The sequence below is a fragment of the Colossoma macropomum genome, unplaced genomic scaffold (assembly GCF_904425465.1).
Source record: "Colossoma macropomum unplaced genomic scaffold, Colossoma_macropomum, whole genome shotgun sequence".
NCBI lineage: Eukaryota > Metazoa > Chordata > Actinopteri > Characiformes > Serrasalmidae > Colossoma > Colossoma macropomum.
In genome coordinates, this window is record NW_023494793.1 from 37,865,864 (window position 1) to 37,886,232 (window position 20,369).

Sequence of the window (20,369 nt, forward strand, 5' to 3'; positions counted from 1 at the left end):
TCTACATTTACATTTACAGCATTTAGCAGACGCTCTTATCCAGAGCGACTTACAAGAAGTGCTTTGTGTGTCTGGAGAAAGTATCTTTGCTAGTTACCAATAGGTTAGAGAGAAAGCCGGTCCTGAGCTCAGATACTGCTAGAAACAAAAAGTCACTGTTGATACCAAGAGAAAAAGAAACAACACAGTCAACACAGAACAGTGCAATACAATACGATACATAAGTGCAGTACAATACATTACAATCAATACTTAACTCAGTGCTCATTTAAGTGCTGTATAAAGAGACAGTCTTCAGTCGGCGTTTGAAGACAGCGAGAGACTCTGCTGTACGGACAGCCAGTGGGAGTTTGTTCCACCACCTGGGTGCCAGTACAGAGAAAAGTCTTGATGCTTGTCTTCCACGTGCCTTGAAGGACGGTGGGTCAAGCCAAGCTGTACTCGAAGCTCGAAGGGCTCGTGGTACAGTTCGAGATTTCACCATTGCCATCAGGTAGGGAAGAGCTGGTCCATTTTTGGCTTTGTAGGCAAGCATTAGGGTTTTAAATCTGATGTGTGCAGCTACAGGAAGCCAGTGAAGGGAGCACAGCAGTGGGGTGACGTGGCTGAACTTGGGGAGATTGAAGACGAGCCGTGCTGCTGCATTCTGGATGAGTTGCAGAGGCTTGATGGCCGCATAGGAAGACCAGCCAAGAGCGAGTTGCAGTAGTCAAGCCTTGAGATGATAAGAGACTGCACTAGCACCTGTGTGGCCTCTCGAGTGAGAAAGGGTCGGATTCTCTGGATGTTGTACAGGAGAAACCTGCATGACCGAGTTAGGTTCGCGATGTGAGTCGATAACGATAACTGGCCATCCAGAATCACACCAAGACTTCTCGCCTCTACAGACGGAACAATCAGAGAGCTCTTTAATGATGTCTCCAAGCTAGCGATGGAGAGTTAATTGGAAAAGAATAAATTTTTTCACTCTAACAAGTCTGGGAATCGAGGTTGACCAGTGACTCTGAGAGTCAAGATGCTTGAAACCAAATCTATTATTATTTATATATATATATTATATTTGATTCATTTTTTAATCTGAGGCTACTGAAAAATCTTCGGCGTTATGGGCCGATAGCCCGGATCTAGTCACGCCCCTGGGGAGTGAAACAGAGTTAAAGAATATAAAAAGCTGTCTGTGATCAGGAGAACGAATGTTACATTATCCATAAATAAGATAAAACTGGATGATGTTACTTTGCTTATCTAACGTTAGATAGATGATCCAGTGAACTGTGCGGACCGGCCGCAGTTGTGTTGAGACTTTTTCACATATTCGTGAAAAAGGCTGAAGGCTTCCTATTTACCAGCTTTTTTTTCAAATTTTCTGGCCCATCTTAAACCGTGCAGCAGTTACATTTTGGTGCCAGCAGATTTCTGTTTCTTATATTTATTATATTACATATACAAACCACATAAAAGGAGACACATGTAGGTTTGCTTGTCATTTTGGATAGTTAATAAAACAGCTGTATTTTTATTGTAGACTTTGTTTTCGTTACTGTAGACATTGTGACTTCTGGTTCCTATCATCACTGCAGTAAAGACGTCAGTCAGTAAGCGTCTCTGTAGTTTCACATCAAACCACTCTGAATCACGAAATAAGAAAAGTTGAAATAAGCAGAAATTTTGAGAAATCACTGGAGTTGTCCTTTAATTTGAATGGATACCCTGGTCTAAATAGATATTCTGAGAAAAAAAATGAAATTATTGAATTATGCAGAAATTAAACAAAAACCTTTAGCGGTAAGTCATGGTTGCCTCATTATTACTCCATTATTATTATTTTTCCACAGTGGTTATAATAACCTGGTGTATTAATACAAAATGAAATTGATATGTGTGGTCATATGTGTCTATATTGAGTATGACTTCAAACATAACTCAGCCAATTAAACACATATGCTGTTCTGGTGATTATATTAACAGACCCACACACCCACACATAGCCACACACACACACACACACACACACACACCCACACACACACACACACACACAGAGGATTCTCTTCATATCATTAAGGCTCAATGAGGCTTATAACACATCATATAAGTGCATAGTCACTTCCTCGTTTCACTTTAATCACATCATATGTCACATTATATGTTACTTCATTACCCACTAAGCTCTTGTGACTCTTGCTGCTCTCAGGCTGTTGTGTCTGAAAATGTGTACGTGTGTGTGGGTGTGTGTGTGTGTTGCAGGTACGGAGACATGGTTCCTAACACTATCGCTGGGAAGATCTTCGGCTCCATCTGCTCTCTGAGCGGCGTGCTGGTGATAGCTCTGCCCGTTCCCGTCATAGTGTCCAACTTCAGCCGCATCTACCACCAGAACCAGAGAGCAGACAAGATGCGCGCGCAGCAGGTACGGAGGGGAGGAGCCTAAATGTGAAATGACTTTTTTTTTTTAAGACAAAAATGTGACTGCAGTTTGATTCTTTTTCTACAACAACATATTTAAACGCTGTGTTTTGTATTGTTTATTTGTGGACGGTGTCAGCAGTATAAAACAAAAGCACATATGTCTTTAAATTTAACATTGAATAATTGCAGCATTTGTTTAAGCCAATTTGTAAAATGAGTGCACCCACTTTTGCAGTGGATTTCCATGTGCATAAATTAGTATTAGTATTATTACTTTCAGTTTTTATTCTTACTGTTAGTTATAGATGATCTTAATTATAGCTTTAGTCAGTTATCTACGGTGACTGACAAGTCCCTATTCATAGTACAATTAAAAACACTTTGCAAACTCATAAACACACTGCAAACACAGAAAACACGTCATCAACATGACTACATCAAAGATGCATTTCACAAACGTGCTGCAAATAAAGAAACACAGTCAACTTCAGAAACACTGCAAAGCCAGTCACAACGCAACGGAAGTGAGACACAACACAATGTCTCAAATATCTCTGGAAGACTCAAAGTGGATGGAATATCTATGATTGAAAACCACTGACAGAATTAGAGAAGACGGTGGACACTCAGACGCTCACATCCTAAGTTCATGGTAACCTGGCTGGCTAGTTTGACATGCCATAGCTATACTATGGTAGTTCTCTGGTATCACTGCTCTAACGTTAACAGCGAATTCCCTTTACGATACAGTGATGTCGGTAATCTGCTCAAATAAAAGTTACTTTTACCAGTAAATGTTTGTGCTGCATAGAATTTAAAAGTCTGACTGGCTCTGTCCTCTCTGAGTGTCTTTGGGGAACATGTCCACTGTGACTGGTTTATCAGTGTTTCTGAAGCTGTATATGTTTCTGCATTTGCAGTGCGTTCATGAAATGTAGCGTTGGTGTCGTCATGTTGATGAAAGCATTTTCTGAGTTTGCAGTGTGTCAACGAATTTGCAGCATGTTTGTAAAGTGCAGCGCCCGTGTTGTCATTTTGATGAAAGTGTTTTTTTTTTGTTTTGTTTTTTGGGTCTTCTCAGCCACTGTAGTTAACCACAAATCAAGTATTTTTCAAAACCTATTTTCAAATGGTACACATGCTACCAGACACCAATGATGAAACATTGCGCACTCACTTTGTGTTCATATTCGTACACAACAGGACCAGTATGACTAAATCATCTTAGCCTAGAGATGACTATGATATTTCATGTGTTGTTTTATAATGGAGACACCCAGTCTCTGGTCTGCGTGCCACAGATGTTCCACTATCAGCTTGCTTGTCCTGCATAAACAGTGTTTGTCCTTTTTAAACAGTGCCATAGATTTAAATAACTAGCCTGATAGCAAGTACTATGTACTAATGGACTGTTTTCTTTGATCTTCAAGACAAGCCCACTAGCTTAAAATATTTGGATGTAAACCAAGAAACTAATGTGATTTCTTTGATAACGTGGACTGTCATACAAAGGACGTCCTCTTAGTTATTCTATTAAAATGCCTTCTACTGAGCTGCAATTCAAGAGAATTATGCTAAGAGAGATTTATTTTCCATGCACAGTAATGCTGAAGAGTTTTCTACAGTGTTTACAAGTGTCTTGGGAAGAATGCAGAATACTGTCCATACTGATTTGATGCAATGCAGTCTACATTTGTTTTTGCTGCGTTTCAATAGCAGACAAGGACCAGTTTTAAAGCAGCCAGAGATCACAGTTATATTGGCTGTTCGCTGCACACTGGGCTGTGTGTGGACCAAATGCTGACGCAGTCGGTTTGAAATGAGGTGTCTTCTGTTTTACAGAAAGTACGTCTTGCTCGGATTCGCTTGGCTAAGAAAGGGACCACCAATGCATTCCTCCGGTACAAAGAAGAGGGAGGCCTGCAGGTAAGTGAGTCTGGGAGTGCGCTTTGATGAAACTGATTCAAGACGCTCTCTGTGGGATCTGAACAAACAGAACAAGTGAACGTGTCGCTGATGTGTTATAAAACCAGGCTAGTGAACTGTGGATACATCCAATCCTGATGTTCCCTTTTGAGAATCAATCTACATATAAAAATAGCTTTTTTTTTCTTTTATTAGTCATTTTACTTTTAATTTTGATCCTAAAAAGGTGGAGAAATGATGATTGAAATAATTGAGTAACACTTTATTTGAAGGCTACCTATGTAGGGACTCATAACCACATGCATAACCATTTAATAATGTAAAATAATACTTGAGTGTTTATAAACAGCTTATACCATTTATCAGAGGATAACGTAAGATGTTTTATGAAGTAAATGACAATGCATTAACATAAGGAGCTTTAACTAATGTGACAGATGTTTAATTAGCATTTTTAACTAGTATTTTTAACTCGCCTTCTGACTTATGAGCGCCATTAGTCACAACAGTGTAATAAATGGGACAAATGTCTGTCACTTTAGTTTAAGGCCTCTTATGCCAATATAGTGTCATAATTCTAAACATCTTGCATTATCTTGCAATTATTGGCATAAGCTGTTTGTACATTTTCAAGTATTCTTAAATATATATGCTTATACATGTGATGTGAAGTCCCTATGTAGGTTGCCCTTCAGCTAAATTAAGATGCACACATTGATGACCCTCAATTATAATCTCCATAGAAAAGCAATGCTAATGGAATTGGGTGCTCTTGAGCTGCTACACCTGAGCCTAAGGTCACCATGCCCAATGCTGGCTTCAGGGGTATAAAGCCCCGTAGCATTGGGTTGTGGGCAGAGGAATTGTGCTCTCTGGATTGATGGAGCTCCATCTAATACTTTTAGGATGAGCTGGAGTAGCTTTTGTGATTCAGAACTAATCATCCAACCCCAGTACCTGCCCTCAGTGCAATCAGATTCTCACAGCAGTGTTATAACATCTGGTGTAAGGCCTTCCCAGAAGAGAAGAGACTGTTATTGTTGTAAAGATATACAATTCCCAATGAATACCTTTGATTTCAGAGGAATTGCTGGTTGAGCTGTTGTCTACAAACCTTTGGACATGTAGTGCATGTGCACTAAAGTGATTGCATTACATTCATGAATCTATGGAAGCACATTCCCACCTTGTAGAGGAGAAAAATGTTTCTTGGATTATTATCCCAAAACCAAAATAATTATTTACTTTCTTGAAATTTAATGTCATTATTTTGAGAGACGAACTCAAATTTTGAGGAAAGAAGTTTTTCTCTCAACATGCTTAGTCAAAATTTAGGGAAAATAAGTCATTATTTCAACATAATAAGTCATTATTTGTAGATATGAAGTCAAAATTTTGTGAAAAGAAATCTATTGTTGACCCTGTAAGTCATTTGTTCAAGCTACTTGGTCAAAAGTTTGAGAAAATGAGTCATTGTATTTGATACAGTCATTATTTTGAGATACTAGGTTAAAGTTCTGAGGAAATAAGTTTTTATTTCAACATGCTAAGTCAAAATTTTGAGTAAATAAGTCTTTTTTTATTAAGTAAATAAAAAATAAGTCTTTATTTTTGACACAGTAAGTCATTTGTTCAAGCTACTCGGTCAGGAGTTTGAGAAAATTAGACATATTTGATACCACAACTCATTATTTTGAGATACTAGGTCAAAGTTTAATGAAAAGACATCATTATGTCAACATATGAAGTCATTATTTTGAGATACTAAATCAAAGTTTTGAGGGTGTAAGTTTTTATTTCAACATGCTAAGTCAAAATGTAGGGCAAAATAAGTCATTATTTTGACATAGTAATTCATGATGTGTAGCTGCTAAGCCAAAATTTTCAGAAAAGAAGTATTTTTGACACAGTAATTCATTTTTTGAGATACTGTGTCAAAGTAAGTCATTATTTGGATATACTAAGTAATTATTTTAAATCACTAAACAATTATTTGAACATAATAAATCAAAATATTGACACGACTGCTGCCAAAAATAGAGAAAACAGTGTAGGTGATTGCAATGGCAGGAATGGTCTTCATTGGTTGTAAAATGCTCCTATATTTTTAATGTTCTGAAAGGTTTCCATTTAACAATAAATGTTACTACACCATAAACAATAAGTAAACAAAAGAGTATGACTTTAAATTGCGTATGTCTAGAAAGCACATCCGGTGATTGATGGCTTCATTATGCTGCTTTTTCATCATATAGGGTGATTATAAGTAGGGTTGTGTTTCTAATAGAAGCCTGACATTTAGAGGCTTCCTCACATCTGAGGCTAATGAGTGTAAATGTGTTGCCTTCTTAAACGTTACTATGAAGCCCCTGGGGGCCTGAAAACATCATTTTCGAGAAAGTATCGCTGTGTGTTGTGGAGACAAAGCCTGCAGCGCATTATCATTTGTGAGAAGTCAGGAAGGCAGCTTTGATGAGACTCCATCATTACGTGCGCTTCCAACTGATACTTATACATGCACACTAATGGCTGCATCTACAGCACCTTCCAAACAAATGGATGGCTTTGCCCCGAAGCTGTGTGTTTCCAACTGAGAAAACATGTTTAGCGCATGTTTCCCACACACAGTCACTGTTTTCATCCATTATAATGCCCACATGGCCTCTCTGTAGAAGCTTTTGTCTGACTGACAGCTATGAGAATTTATTTAAGAATGGAAAAAATCATCTGATGCTCCACAGGGAGGTCCTCTGCTGCTCTGTGGATGTGAGAGGAGCCCAGAATAGCAGAGCTTCACACTGGACACGGATTAAAAATTCATCATAAAGGAGTCCTCTCAGTTAGAATAATATAACTGGCCATCATAATAGACCACAAAGTTATCCACATATGACTCTGCAGAGTTCTGCTGGGACACTGTAGCTGAAGCCATTAGTGTATGCTATGCTGTTTCCTCTTGGATGGTGGGTTTCTGGTCTAACAAGCTCTGCATAAGCTCAGTAGTGGTGTTTGAGCATGAAAAACATGATATTCTACATTGCAGTGAATTCCTGATGGGAATTATGAAAGTAAACTCGCAATTTAATTTTTTTCACTCTGCATCTGCATTAATTACACACAGTAACACTGTTTCCTCATGACAATGACAATCCAAAGTTGAGTATATATCAACCTGCAATGTTAAAAAAAAGCCTAGAAGTCTAGAGTTATTGTTGTTTTGCCATACATTTGATTTACCTGACATACTTCTTTAAGTATGTAATAATTGTGTAATTATATTGTAATTAACATCATGAATTACATTTTCATTTTTATTGATTCTGCTACATTGACAAGTTCTACATTTCTGACAAAAAATGGCAAAAACCTAAAGGATAGTTCTTTTTATTACACATAGAAGCGCTGCTGCCTCTTAACAGTAGGAAACCATCAATTGTTGAAACAGCATGTATCAACACTTAGCAGTTTATATTTGTTATTGTTGTTTTTACCATACACTGACTTATGGTATAAAATTATTCAATTGTCCAATGAATATATAATTACATAATTTATTTCATTGTAATTAATGTAATGCATTACATTGATATTTGTTTTGATTCCCCTTTGTTTTGATGTCAAAAATGACAAAAGTGTTAAAAATATAAAGGATACTTTTTTGTTTGTGCAGTAATTATGTTATTACGTCGTTTATTTCATTGTAATTAACATAATGAATTACATTAATATTTCTTTTGATTCCCCTCAAAATATGTTTCCTACATGTCTAATTTTCTCTGTTTGTTTTGATGTCAAAAATGACAAAAATGATAAAAATATCAAACTTTTTCTTTAATTGCACAGCAAAACTGACTCCTCATAACAAAAAGAAGCCAACTAAGGTTGAACCAGCATAACCTGCTACATTCAAAATAATTATGTTAACCCTTATAAGTCTAAAATTTTTTATTGTTTTTTTGCCATACATTTGATTTGAACTCCAGTATTGTGTTATAATTATGTAATGACACAATTAACTACATAGTAATTAATATAATTGAATTACACTTACATTCAGTTTACAACTATTGATTTTCCTATATTGATTTTCGATTTTTCATTTTTTCATTTTTCATTTTTTGTTGGTTTTCTTCCATTTGTTACAAACACAAATGTGACATGAATTAAAAGACTAGAATCTGCCCTTTTTGACAGAATTGTGAGCTTGTTTTAATGAGCAGAGTGAGAATAATTTGTATAATGCTGCTTGTTTTTGTGATCAGGAACTACAGCTTCTAAGTGTTAATAACAGTTTATATTAATGCCATTTCAGAGTAAAACAGTGATTACTAATGAGCGTTCCAGCTTATCAGACATATCTGGAGTGGCTGTAAGTATTTTGTTGGAGTTTGTTTGTCCATCTAGTGGGGTGATGGATGGTACAGTCTGTCTGGTTAGATATGTGTCCATACTGGGTGGGGCTGGAGGAAGAGCGTGTAGTGGCAGGATGAGAGGCAAATGATGCAGGCAGCTCAGAGATGCTTTGGTATTTACAAAGACAGGGACTTAGTAACGTCAGCTACAGGAAACCTGGACCAAGAAGAATAAATAAAGGGAGGTGGAGAAACAGCAAATCCAGACTGACCCACTTCTGCTCCCCTGACTGCCTTTTCTACAGGTTGGAATGTCTTGGTGATGAATGGCTGTGTTGAAATAGTTATTTGTTGTGGTTCTTGATGTACTGTAAGCAGTGCTTCATTTGTAAATTAAGAGCTTCCAGAGCACTGAGTAGTGACAGATCAATGAGAGGGACAGGTCCAGCAGGTCGATAAGGGGGAGAGGTCAGGGAGGGTATAAAAAAAATGCTTTCAGTTGTACATTTTCCAATAACTTTGGATCTTAGGATTAACAAGTGTTCACAAGGTTTATGAGCAACAGATGTTCTCTTATGTCCGGCTTATACACTCTCATTAGACTGACTTTCAAAAACTCTCACCATTGAGAGATCCATCCATCCATCCATCATCTAAACCGCTTATCCTTCTGGGTCACGGTGCCATTGAGAGATGATCAGTCTAAATAGTTAAAGCAGTGTTGGGCATATCCACATGTGATGACAAGAACCACAGAGTGGAACCACGACTCAAAAGGAAAACTCCCTGACAGCCTGAGGAAGAACCACAGAGTGGAACCACGACTCAAACAGAAAACTCCCTGAGAGCCTGAGGAAGAACCACAGAGTGGAACCACGAATCAAACAGAAAACTCCCTGAGAGCCTGAGGAAGAACCACTGAGAAGAACCGAGACTCAAAAGGAGAACCCATCCTCCTGTGTGTCGCAAAGTAGAAGGCAGTTAGGATACAAATCGGACAGGTTTAAAAGGAGCGTTAAACAGAGGCAGTAGTTAAAACCAACGATGGGAAAGACTGTCAAAACTGTGGAGGACTACTGACTGAGAACATGGTGGAGAAGAAGGCAGTTTACAGCTTCCAGAAGCAGGTTAGGAGCTCATGCATTGCTTGTAGTCAGGAAGCTCATTACAAATCAAAGTCAAGACGTCAAAATGAGTTTCAATTATGAATAATAACTGCAATTATACAGCCATTGAGCACAGGACAATGGAGAAAACAGACCATCTGTTGGTCCACAGCAGCAGTGACAGATCTGTGTGTAATGTTTATCAGTGCATTGATAATTAACACTAGTTTTGTAATGAAATCACAAAGATTAATAAAACTGCAGGCGATGTACAGATTAAAGCGATGGTTCAGATAAAGTGAGGGGGGTTAAAGTTTCACAATAAAGTGAGTGCGGAAGTTAAAGAACCATCCATTGAAAGGTTCTTTAGGGAAGCTAAAATGGTTCTCCTGCACTGTAAAGAATTTTAAAGTAAAATAATACACTGTGTTTAAGTTTGATACATTAAATATATTTTACAGGTTTATACAACATCCCATGTAGAATTCTGGGACATTTACAGCACCCACAGATCACAAGGTATCAAGCACCTTATGGTAAAGCCATTGTAATAGTAATGTAACAATACAATTGTAATAATACTTTAAAAACAGCATCATCAGCTTTACTGTAAACCTTGGCACCAAAAGTCCTTGTCTGAAGCAGCAAAGTGCCATCGTCCCCATTGCAATGTCGTCTTGTTTTTCAGTTTTACATTATTTAAATGTTAAAAGAGCTAGCTGAGCTGCATTAAGGACTGAGAACCAGGGTAAATGCAACAACTTTATACTTAACCCTAGTAACCCTAGTAGGCTTTCTAATAGCATAGCTTACTTAGCACAACCTGTACTAAGATAAAATAAAGCATGAGGTATTCTAGTGAGTTCATGGCCTTTTGTCATACACTGTCAGAAAAAAGGTACTGTAGAGGCATTTTGTTCATCAACATACAAACAGTGTAAATGTACCCTTAAATGAACAACAGTGGCTATAACCCCTTAAATGCCCAGGGCCCACTGGCAGGCCCAAAGTTGTGTTACACACTTCTGTAACCTATAACATATCACTGCTGTCGGAAACAAAACCTTGTTTTTCAGTTTTTGACATAATATGAAAATGTTTGTTGCCCTTTACATTGTGTGTAAATTTCATGATGAATGGATCAAAAGAAATGGCCCAAAAGTTCTTGGAAAAAAATCTGGCTCTATAGACTTTCATTAAAAGTAAAGTATGTTTTTTCCCTCTCCTGTAAAGTTACCATTTTGGAGATACAAGGTTTTGTTCTGACAGCAGCGACATATAAAATAGCTTGGCCAGTTTTCATTGAAGCCCCTGTAGTTGCTGAATAATAAGCTTTAGTATATAAAAAAAGCCTACGATTTTAAGAGGTTTAAGTGGTGGGATAGTAGTTCAGTGACAATGTTTAAAGGTCAGTCAAGTGGATGTGTTCAGTAGTCCGACTGCCTGGGGTAAGAAACTGTTCATGAGTCTGGAGGTCTTGGCCCTGATGCTCTATAGTCTTCTTCCAGATAGGAGTGGTGCAAACAGTCCATGTGATGGATGAGAGGGATCCTTCTTGATGCTGCATGCTTTCTATCTACACTGTTTGGTGTAGATGTCCTTAATGGCAGGGAATCTTGACCCAGTGATGGACTGGGCAGTTTTCACTAACTGCTGCATCCTGTCTTAGATGAAGTGGCTTCCATACCAGACATTGGTGCTGCACGTCAGGACACTCTTTATGATGCTTTTGTAGAAGCAGTCAAGGATGGGTGGTCGTAGGCCAGCGCTCTTCAGGCTCCTTAGGTGGTAGAGGCACTGTAGACCAGCAGCCAGTTGCACCAGCTGAGCATAAGTTCTATCGTAAGTTGGAGTGTGAAGTCCATCCTAAATCTTACGTTGAAAGTAGTTCGTTTAAAACTAGTGACACACAATTCCAGTTGCACTACAGACACTTACGGTACATCTTAACTAGTAGTGCATAACACTGTCACACAGAATGACGTTTTCACTCTCTGCAGCCAATCAGTAATGCGACCGACATAAACAGGAAACATTGTTCGCATGATCTCCATTGCTCATATTTCTTTTTATAGTACATTTATTTTGCTTATGGTATGTAGGTTGTATTAGCTATAATATAAAAAGAGACAGTGCTTTACAATAAATTAGTGATTTCAAAGTGTCTGTCTCTTGTATGTGTGTTTATTCTGTTCTGCAGCTGGAATTCGGTATTTAAACTTGGCTCTCGTTTACAATGTTTTAACGGCACTTCATCAATGAACGGTTGGTAACGTTAGCGAAGCTGCGGCTAATGTAACTGCCATTTGAATCTGCTGAATGACGGAATGGTAATGTTAGCTATGATAGTCGTTTGTAAAAATACTCAGGTCAGTGTCACACACAACCTGAGCACTGATTGAGCTGCTCTTATTGCTCTGCATGTGGTTGACTTGTGTACTTAAATAGCGACACCCACCAGCTTTTGGAATGACGCTGTAGAAAAATATCTCAGTTCCAGACACAAAGTAGGACTCTGGGCTCCATTCCTGTCTGTGCTGTGTATATCTGTGGCTAGAATGTCTGGGATCTTTTCTATCTCCGATCGACAAAAGCAAGTGTAATCTATCCTGCAGAAATGGTTGCAGACGCAAACCGAGATGTATTTGGTTTTTTTGCAAGTTTTCCCATCGATCAAATGGATCAGCCACTTTAACTTACACCGGCTAAAGGGCATACGTAAATTTTAAGTTATAACTTAAAGCTAAGTTGAAACTATGTTACTTGGTGCAACATTAATTCTAGTAGCTCGTAAACTTGAACGTAGTGGCAGTTTACGTTCAAACTAGGCTACGATCGAACTTACATTCAGCTGGTGCAAATGGCTGCTGGAGACATTGTCAGTGATGTGCACTCCCAGGAACTTGAAGCTGTGTCTCTACCACCGTACTGTTGATATGCAATGGGATGTGAGGCATCTGAGGCCTTCTGAAATCACGGCAGAAGTTGGAAAGGGCTGTGGCACTAAAATAATTCTTAAAGCTTGCACGTCTGTGGTGGTGGTAGCAAAAAGGTTAGGCTTTGTACAAGTAGCAATAGCAATCCAGCTATTTGTTACAGGGCAGGTCCTGATCTTATCTTTTACTGCTCTTTATCTGTAGAGCTATTTCTAATTCACCACCCCCCTCAAGTAAACAATGCTTTGATGGCTGCAGAACATTTTAGAAAGAGATCTGATACTAATAAGAATTCCATTATAGGGACTGACTGAAGATGTTAGAAATGATTATGGAATTTAGCAATATTAGTGCTCATTTATTTCTCCTTTAGAGGCAAGATGCTAATAGTTCTGCGCTAAGTCTACCCTTCTATTTTCCTGTTTTCTCTCTCAGAGTACTTCTACGCAAACATTATTCTAACGTAATTGGCATTACAGGAAAAAAGCAAATCCTTCAGGATCTCTGTTTGTCCTGATGGGTTCTTCTCATGTAATTATTGCATTACTGCTGCATATCCTTTCATTCCAGGGCGTATTTTGTCGTTGAGGTGTTTTGCTATTGGTGGCATTGCTTTAGTAATGTTTTTCTGAACACAGAATGGACCTCATGGGTAAGAACCCGAAATGAAGACATACTGGAGGAATAACACTGGCTATGGATTTTCCCATTTGCTTAATGGAAAATTCAAGCCTGTTTAAAGGCTTATGCACAAAAACTGCAAATAGTAGTACATAAGACAGTGTTTTAGGATGTATACCGCTCTAAAAAGAATGGAAAGTTTTAATATGGAGATGCAGTGCTGTGCCAAAGTCAGAGACCACTTTGTTTTGTTTAATTTATGATCAAAACAGCCTTCAAGTACACGTTATTCATTTCTCAGTGTCAGGAAAAAAGCAATAAGCTTATTAAACAGAAAACTACATCGAAGCCTCAACAAGTAAGGATATACATTTTTTCAGTATACAGATTCATCTTTATTACAGCTTCCATTCTTTTTATAAAACTTGCTTTCTGCAGGGATCTCTAAGGCCCAATCCCATTTCTTATTTTTACCCCTACCCCTTGTATTCGAGTGTCACCTTGAACCTTGAACAGAGTTACAGGAGGTAGTGGTTGAAATCTTCCCTATGAAATGGGACCCTCGAATAAAAAAAGAACATTACTTCATTAACAGCTACTAGCACTGCTCTGTAGGCGACTCTGCCAGTCTGCAGTGATAGCAGAGGAGGGAGTTCAGCTCCTCACTGCTGGGCTTTAGTTACATTTACAGCATCATATGCCTTCAAAAAGGGGGTGTGACAGTTATTTATTATCGCCCACCCCTAATTCTTTGGTGATATGAAGCTTAAGTAGCTATTTGCCAGCTTCTCATTCAGCTTTCCATTCCACCTTAAATGGTGGAAAATCTCATTCAGCTTCCCATTCCACCTTAAATGGTGCAGCAGTTCAATTTATCTAGCTACCGAGACATCAGCATACTACTAGTGATTTTTTATGCTTGTTATGAAGAAAAGGACCATAATACATCGAAACAACATTAAACTAAGATAATTCAATGGGTATCGTCATTTTTGAACGGAGAAAATGCTCACATTTGCTGGTTTCTTTGGTTGCTTACGCAGCCATCTTGCCGGTTTTTCTTTTTTCATGTAACACTCCATTTGACGCGTGCCTCTGAAAAACCTCCGTTTGGAGGGCCATGTACCCCTAACACTTCAACCTACCCCTCTATCTCAACTAAAATCGGGACATCCTACCCCTAGATGTGAACATGCAAAATGCAGGGGTAGGGCTTAGTGGTAGGGCGAAGAATGAATGGGATTGGGCCCAAAGTTCAGTTTTAGGAGTTGGTTGCCTTTTTTGCTCCTCATGATTCAAGTAATCCCAAATACATTCAGTGACAAGATCTGGACTTCTTGACAGGTACACGTCCTTTCAGCCCCATAGCACTGAGTTGTCTTCTCACAGTGGAAGGATGGACAGAAACAGATGTTTTCAGATCTGAATCAAGAGTGGAGCTTGATTTTCTCGTTTCATCAAAGGTGAAAGCTTTCAGTGCTGTTAATCTGATAGGGACAGTTTTTCTTCTCAGAAATACCTCCTGACAAATTAATAGCTTGTACTTGACGACTGTTTTGACTGGAAATGAAATAAATGAAGGATGATCTCTGAGTTCAGCGTAGTGCTGTATGTCTTTCAGTTTGCCTATATTTATTAGTAAGTGTGTTGATGTAATATGTTGTAACATGAAAACTGGTGGTAGACAAGAAAACAGGGTGCAAATGCGAGTTAGTTTTATTAAAGTGTTTACTGGGAGCCTCCAAATAACAGGCAGGCCGAGAAGAAAGGGTACAGGAATCCATTAAAAATTAAAACACGAAAACTCGATAACACTAAGAAAAACATAAACAGTCTATAAAAACAATGCAACTTTGAAACTAGACACAAGCAAAGCGAACATAAGCAGGAAAAACAAGAACACCATAAACATAAACATTTCTGGCTACAGAACAAAGGAAACAAAGGGGTGTATATACAGACACTGACGACAAGAAACACCTGAGAGCACAAAAGGGCAGAGCCAGGAACTAGGAACAGGTAAGGGCTGCTGACAGGACAGGACAGGAAAAGAGCTGAAACCAAAACAAACAAATGCACATGGAACAGGGAAAACAAAGACACATGGAACATGGAAACAAACGAGACAAAGGGGCAGATGGACCACAGAGTCACAGAGTCCCTGACACATGTTTTATTCATGTGTATTACTTTTTAGTGCACCTTTACAGCACAGAAGAGCCCTGCCATTCTGCCAAGGCACAAGACAGATAACAAGAAGGGAGAAATGCAGGAAATAAAGAGATACACAAAGAAGAAGAGTAAGAAAAGGGATGGATAGAGACAGAAAGACATTCTGAATTCGTATCCTTATTAATGTGACCAGTAGAGCTTACTGCAATCTTTGTTCTGTTTCTTCTTAGCCTGTGAAAGCCACAATAATCCAATATTTACAGTCCCAGAGTGGAGGTGTATGCATGTGTGTGTGCGTGTGTGAGTGTATTTTCCAGCTCGGATCTATAAACCCATTACAAACAGGCCTGCAGTGCTATTTATAAACCTAGGCAAAGATTTTTTCTCTCTTCTGGTCTATCAATGCTTCGTATTTTTCCCAGCTCTATCGTTCCAGCTGTTGTGCTTCACATTCTCAGGGGTTCCCACACTTGTATTGGGAGATTCTATTGTATTTCTGTTGGATTCTGACTGTTCGCACATGTACGAGGCTGCAGATTTATTAGGAGGATTTATCACCAGGTACCGCAGTCTCTGTTTCAGAAGATATACGCTTTGTAAAGTCACAGTGTGCGAATAAAAACCACTTTATAAGTGCATTAGACGTTTTTATATCTCTCCCCAGCCCTGATCCACCTTCAGCAATGTAGAAACCCCAGTGGAAGCCAAATGATGTACATATACAGGGGGGTCACCCAGCCAACCACAATAATAAACATGTTATGCACATATTTATACAACAGTTAGTTCTGATGACACAATTTCTCGAGTAGTGTTCTACCCATGCTGAGACCGTTTTTTTCACATTAACTGCATTATTTTCCTGAAGTGTATCATTTCTATCTAAATATAAATATAAATCTAAATCTAAATATATAAATTTCTATCTTAGCACATATGAAAATAGAAAATTTGCTAATTTCTATAAAATAATGTTTGATCTGCAGCTCAGTTGGTCAGATTCTGAAGAAGAGTGTAACAGCAGGCCTACATCAAATTCTGTCGTTGCCCCAAAGTGAGCTCTTCAGTTGGGAGCTGTGATGGAACAACTAAACAAACTGGAATTAATCAAAAACAAACAGAAAACCATTCAGCAAACAAGATGGCTGTGAAATACTTTACAGACTGACTGGAAATAAATCAACCTTCACTTTAAACTGGTAAATACAGTAAAAGCTGAGCTGAAATTGATATTGAAACAGTTTTATGGCTCTATCTGTGACGCCAAAGGGTGGCTTTTTGGTGGAAGGAATTGCCAATATTAAAGCAAGTTTGATACAATATTTGGCTTCTTAACCAGAAGCCTCAACAACTAAATCAACAACTAATATCAAAAATTTTAGTATGGCACCCTGTGTTGTTCGTTATTACGTCTCCTATTCTTTTAGACTTGCTTTCAGTTTTTCAGAGAAATCTGCAGGGATATTTTTCACACCTCCAAAGTTCAGTCTTAGATGTTGGTTGCATTTTCTGCTTCTCACAATGCAAGTAAACCCAAACGACATTCATGCTTATCTGGCAAATGTTGAAAAAGCTGAGCTGACTGTTTTATGGCTTTATCTTTAAAAGGAACCACTTTTAGTGGAAGGAATTACTAATATTAAGGCTTATGCAATACAATGTTTGGGGCGTCTTCACTTCATGTTTTTCTTTATTTTGTAGAACTGCTGAATAAAAGCATAAAAACACGCAAGGTTGTGTGCTATGATATAACACATGACCTCACATATTCTGTTAACTAAGCACACCAATATGAATGTTGCCAATATGAATGCTTGGGCTTGCATTAATTAGATATCATGAAATGATTTGGATTTTCTTTCTTAAAGGAATATTTTGGCTGATAATTTCATTTATACTGTGTAATTTCCCCCTTTAATTAGTCAAGACATGTTTGGTGTCAAAAATTGGCTTCTTTATGTAAAGGGTCAGCCTGTGCTGCCGGCTGCTAGCAGAGGGCGATGGCGGCAAGGCACGGTCACTCCGGGAGACTCAAAATCCCAGAATACCAAGGGGTAATCAGTGCCAACCAGGCGCACCTGTTGGTACTGGCATTTAAGGCTGTAGCAGACAGCACACTCTTGTCACACATTTGTAGAGGGGTGACCAGCACGATACTTTAGCCCAGGTGTGTCTAAAGAGAAGAAAAGGGTAAAAAGGGAAAACAAACAAAGAGGAGAAAACAGAGCACTGCTCTAAGCTATTTAGACAGAGGAGAAAAGAGAAAAAGGAAAGAAGGAGAAAGAAACATTGTTTTGATTTAAGACAAGGAAAAAAAGGGAAAAAAAGAAAATGGTCAGTTTAGTTGGTTTCTTGACTTAATCCTTTGTTTGTGTGATGCCATTTTTCACTGGTCGCTGGTTCAAATCCAGCTGGGAGTAACTCCCCTCCAACAGTACACAACACACTCACTGTCCCCACATCATTACGTATTATACCCCATCATATTGTAGAACTACCGAGAAGGTGAATAAATAAGTCTGTTTTTTATGTAATTTTCACTTATCAGTTTTAAGATCCTCCTCACGGGTTTTCCTCTCTGTACTTGAGTCCGGTCCCTGACCGTCACGTGACACTTTAGTTTTGCATTGGATTTACAACGCCAATGTGGCTAACTGGTAATGCAAATATGACGTGTTATGTTATCTATAGAAGTGGGCAGGGTTCAGTACGGCAGCTGGTACTGTTTTTAGCCATGCTGTGTACTTCTGTCCATATTTATAGATACACCGATCAGACATAACATGACCACCTCCTTGTTTCTACACTCATTGTCCATTTTATCAGCTCCACTTACTATATAGGTGCACTTTGTAGTTCTACAATTACAGACTGTAGTCCATCTGTTTCTCTGCATACTTTGTTAGCCCCCTTTTACCCTGTTCTTCAGTGGTCAGGACCCCCTTGGACCCTCACAGGGCAGGTACTATTTGTGTGGTGGATCATTCTCAGCACTGCAGTAACACTGATGTGGTGGTAGCTGTGTTAGTGTGTGTTGTGCTGGTCTGAGTGGATCAGACACAGCAGTGCTGCTGGAGTTTTTAAACACTGTGTCCACTCACTGTCCACTCTATTAGACACTCCTACCTTGTCAGTCCACCTTGTAGAAGTCAGAGCTGATAGCTCATCTGCTGCTGCACAGTTTGTGTTGGTCATCCTCTAGTCCTTCATCAGTGGTCACAGGACGCTGCCCACGGGACGCTGTTGGCTGGATGTCATAATGTTATGCCTGATCGATGTACATAATTTGAGGCAAGTGTGTGATGATCTAGACATGCAGTCTGCGCAGTGCTAATTTGCAAAACTAGTAGACTTCATTAGGTAAAAGTGCAAAACTAAAGCTGCAAACTTCAGACATCAGACATCTTCCCAGATCGACTATATTTTGGGCTAAGGGGAAAAATGTGTCCATTTGATTTTTTGCCAAACTTTTCCTTTAATCACACGCTTTAGTCTTAAATAGACTGAAACCCTGCACAACCTCCAGGTGTGCATTAACACCCCTCTATCGCCGCAGCACAGCCTGAGATCGGCCGTTTGACGCATACATTTTTAAAGGCAGCCCAACCTGTGTAGATGTTAATCATTGCTAGCTCTGTGGTCCGCGGCCTAGATCTCTTGTCTCTACAGGGAAAATAGTGTCGTTAATGTGACATCCCCATCAGCACTTCTTAACAATGGAGTGGTCACTGATTGATGGGTTAATACTGGTAGAGGATCCGCTGCAGGGAGGCCGTACCCAGTGCTGCAGAGGCATTTAGGCTTATAAAGTGCACCCTGTAGTGGCTTGCAATGAAATTGGACTTATTACCAAAGTAATTACAATTAAGGGGCAGCGCAGTCCGCTACAGGTCGCCCGATTAGGGAGAAAAAGGATGATGGTGACAAATAGAAATAACTTCAATTTTCCAGCCTTGCTTTGTGCCGAAGGCCGCATTTTCCCCTCCGCACTATATTTTCTTGCGCTAATGATTGTAATAAGCTGCAAAAGGACAAATCGAAACCGCATTCTTAATTTGCAAATAGTGCCGCAGGATGTTCTACTTGTATTTCTTAGTTTAGGGACTCTGGTTGAATTTAACCTTTTCAACTCCTCAGAACCACCGGTGGTTCCAAAATGCACTTGGTCATATTATTCATAACTTTCATATTTCATAAGCTACATGCAAAAGGTGGGTGTCATTTGAGAACTGTAACTGTCTTCTTTCAGTCAAATAGACATAAAATGTAATTTTAAACCTTTATAATAAACGAAGTTGAACTTTTCTACTTAAAGTCGACCCATTTTTCCACAAATCTGGGCTATAAACTATAAACAGATGGCGTCTCTTCAGTGATCTGCTCTGTAAAATTATTTTTATTAAAAAATACACAGGGCGTCTAAGATTTTTGGCTTTCAGCAGTAAATTGTAAGCATATAGCAATATGTATATGATCATAAAACACATGTTCTGTTAATTTGAGGGGAGCTTTTACAATAAATAAATAAATAAAATAAAAATGGACAGTTATTTCATGTAGTTACTGAGTAATTTGCCTTACGACTTGGTCATGTAAATTCAGATGGACAAACCTGGTCGATAAGAGGTTAAACCTACCACTGCCATAGGATGCCACCTTTGCCACAAGTCAGTTTGTGAAATTTCTGCCCTTATCAACTGTAAGTGCTAATAATGTGAAATGCACACATCTAGGTGGCTACAATAGCTCACAAAGTGGTAGACCATGCAAACTCACAGAGTGTGGCTGCCGAGTGCTGAAGCATGTAGTGTAAAAATTGCCAATCCTCTGTTGCATCACTCACTACA

The 20,369-nt window shown here is 38.8% G+C and overlaps 1 protein-coding gene across 1 annotated transcript in view; it reads left to right on the forward strand.

Moving 5' to 3' along the window:
- Positions 1–20,369, forward strand: part of kcnd1 (potassium voltage-gated channel, Shal-related subfamily, member 1) — a 129,940-nt gene that overhangs the window by 96,809 nt on the left and 12,762 nt on the right. Inside the window, exons 4-5 of the mRNA XM_036579469.1 lie at positions 2,248–2,410; positions 4,252–4,335. Coding sequence (XP_036435362.1) covers positions 2,248–2,410; positions 4,252–4,335 — 247 coding nt within the window. The remainder of the gene's footprint in view (positions 1–2,247; positions 2,411–4,251; positions 4,336–20,369) is intronic.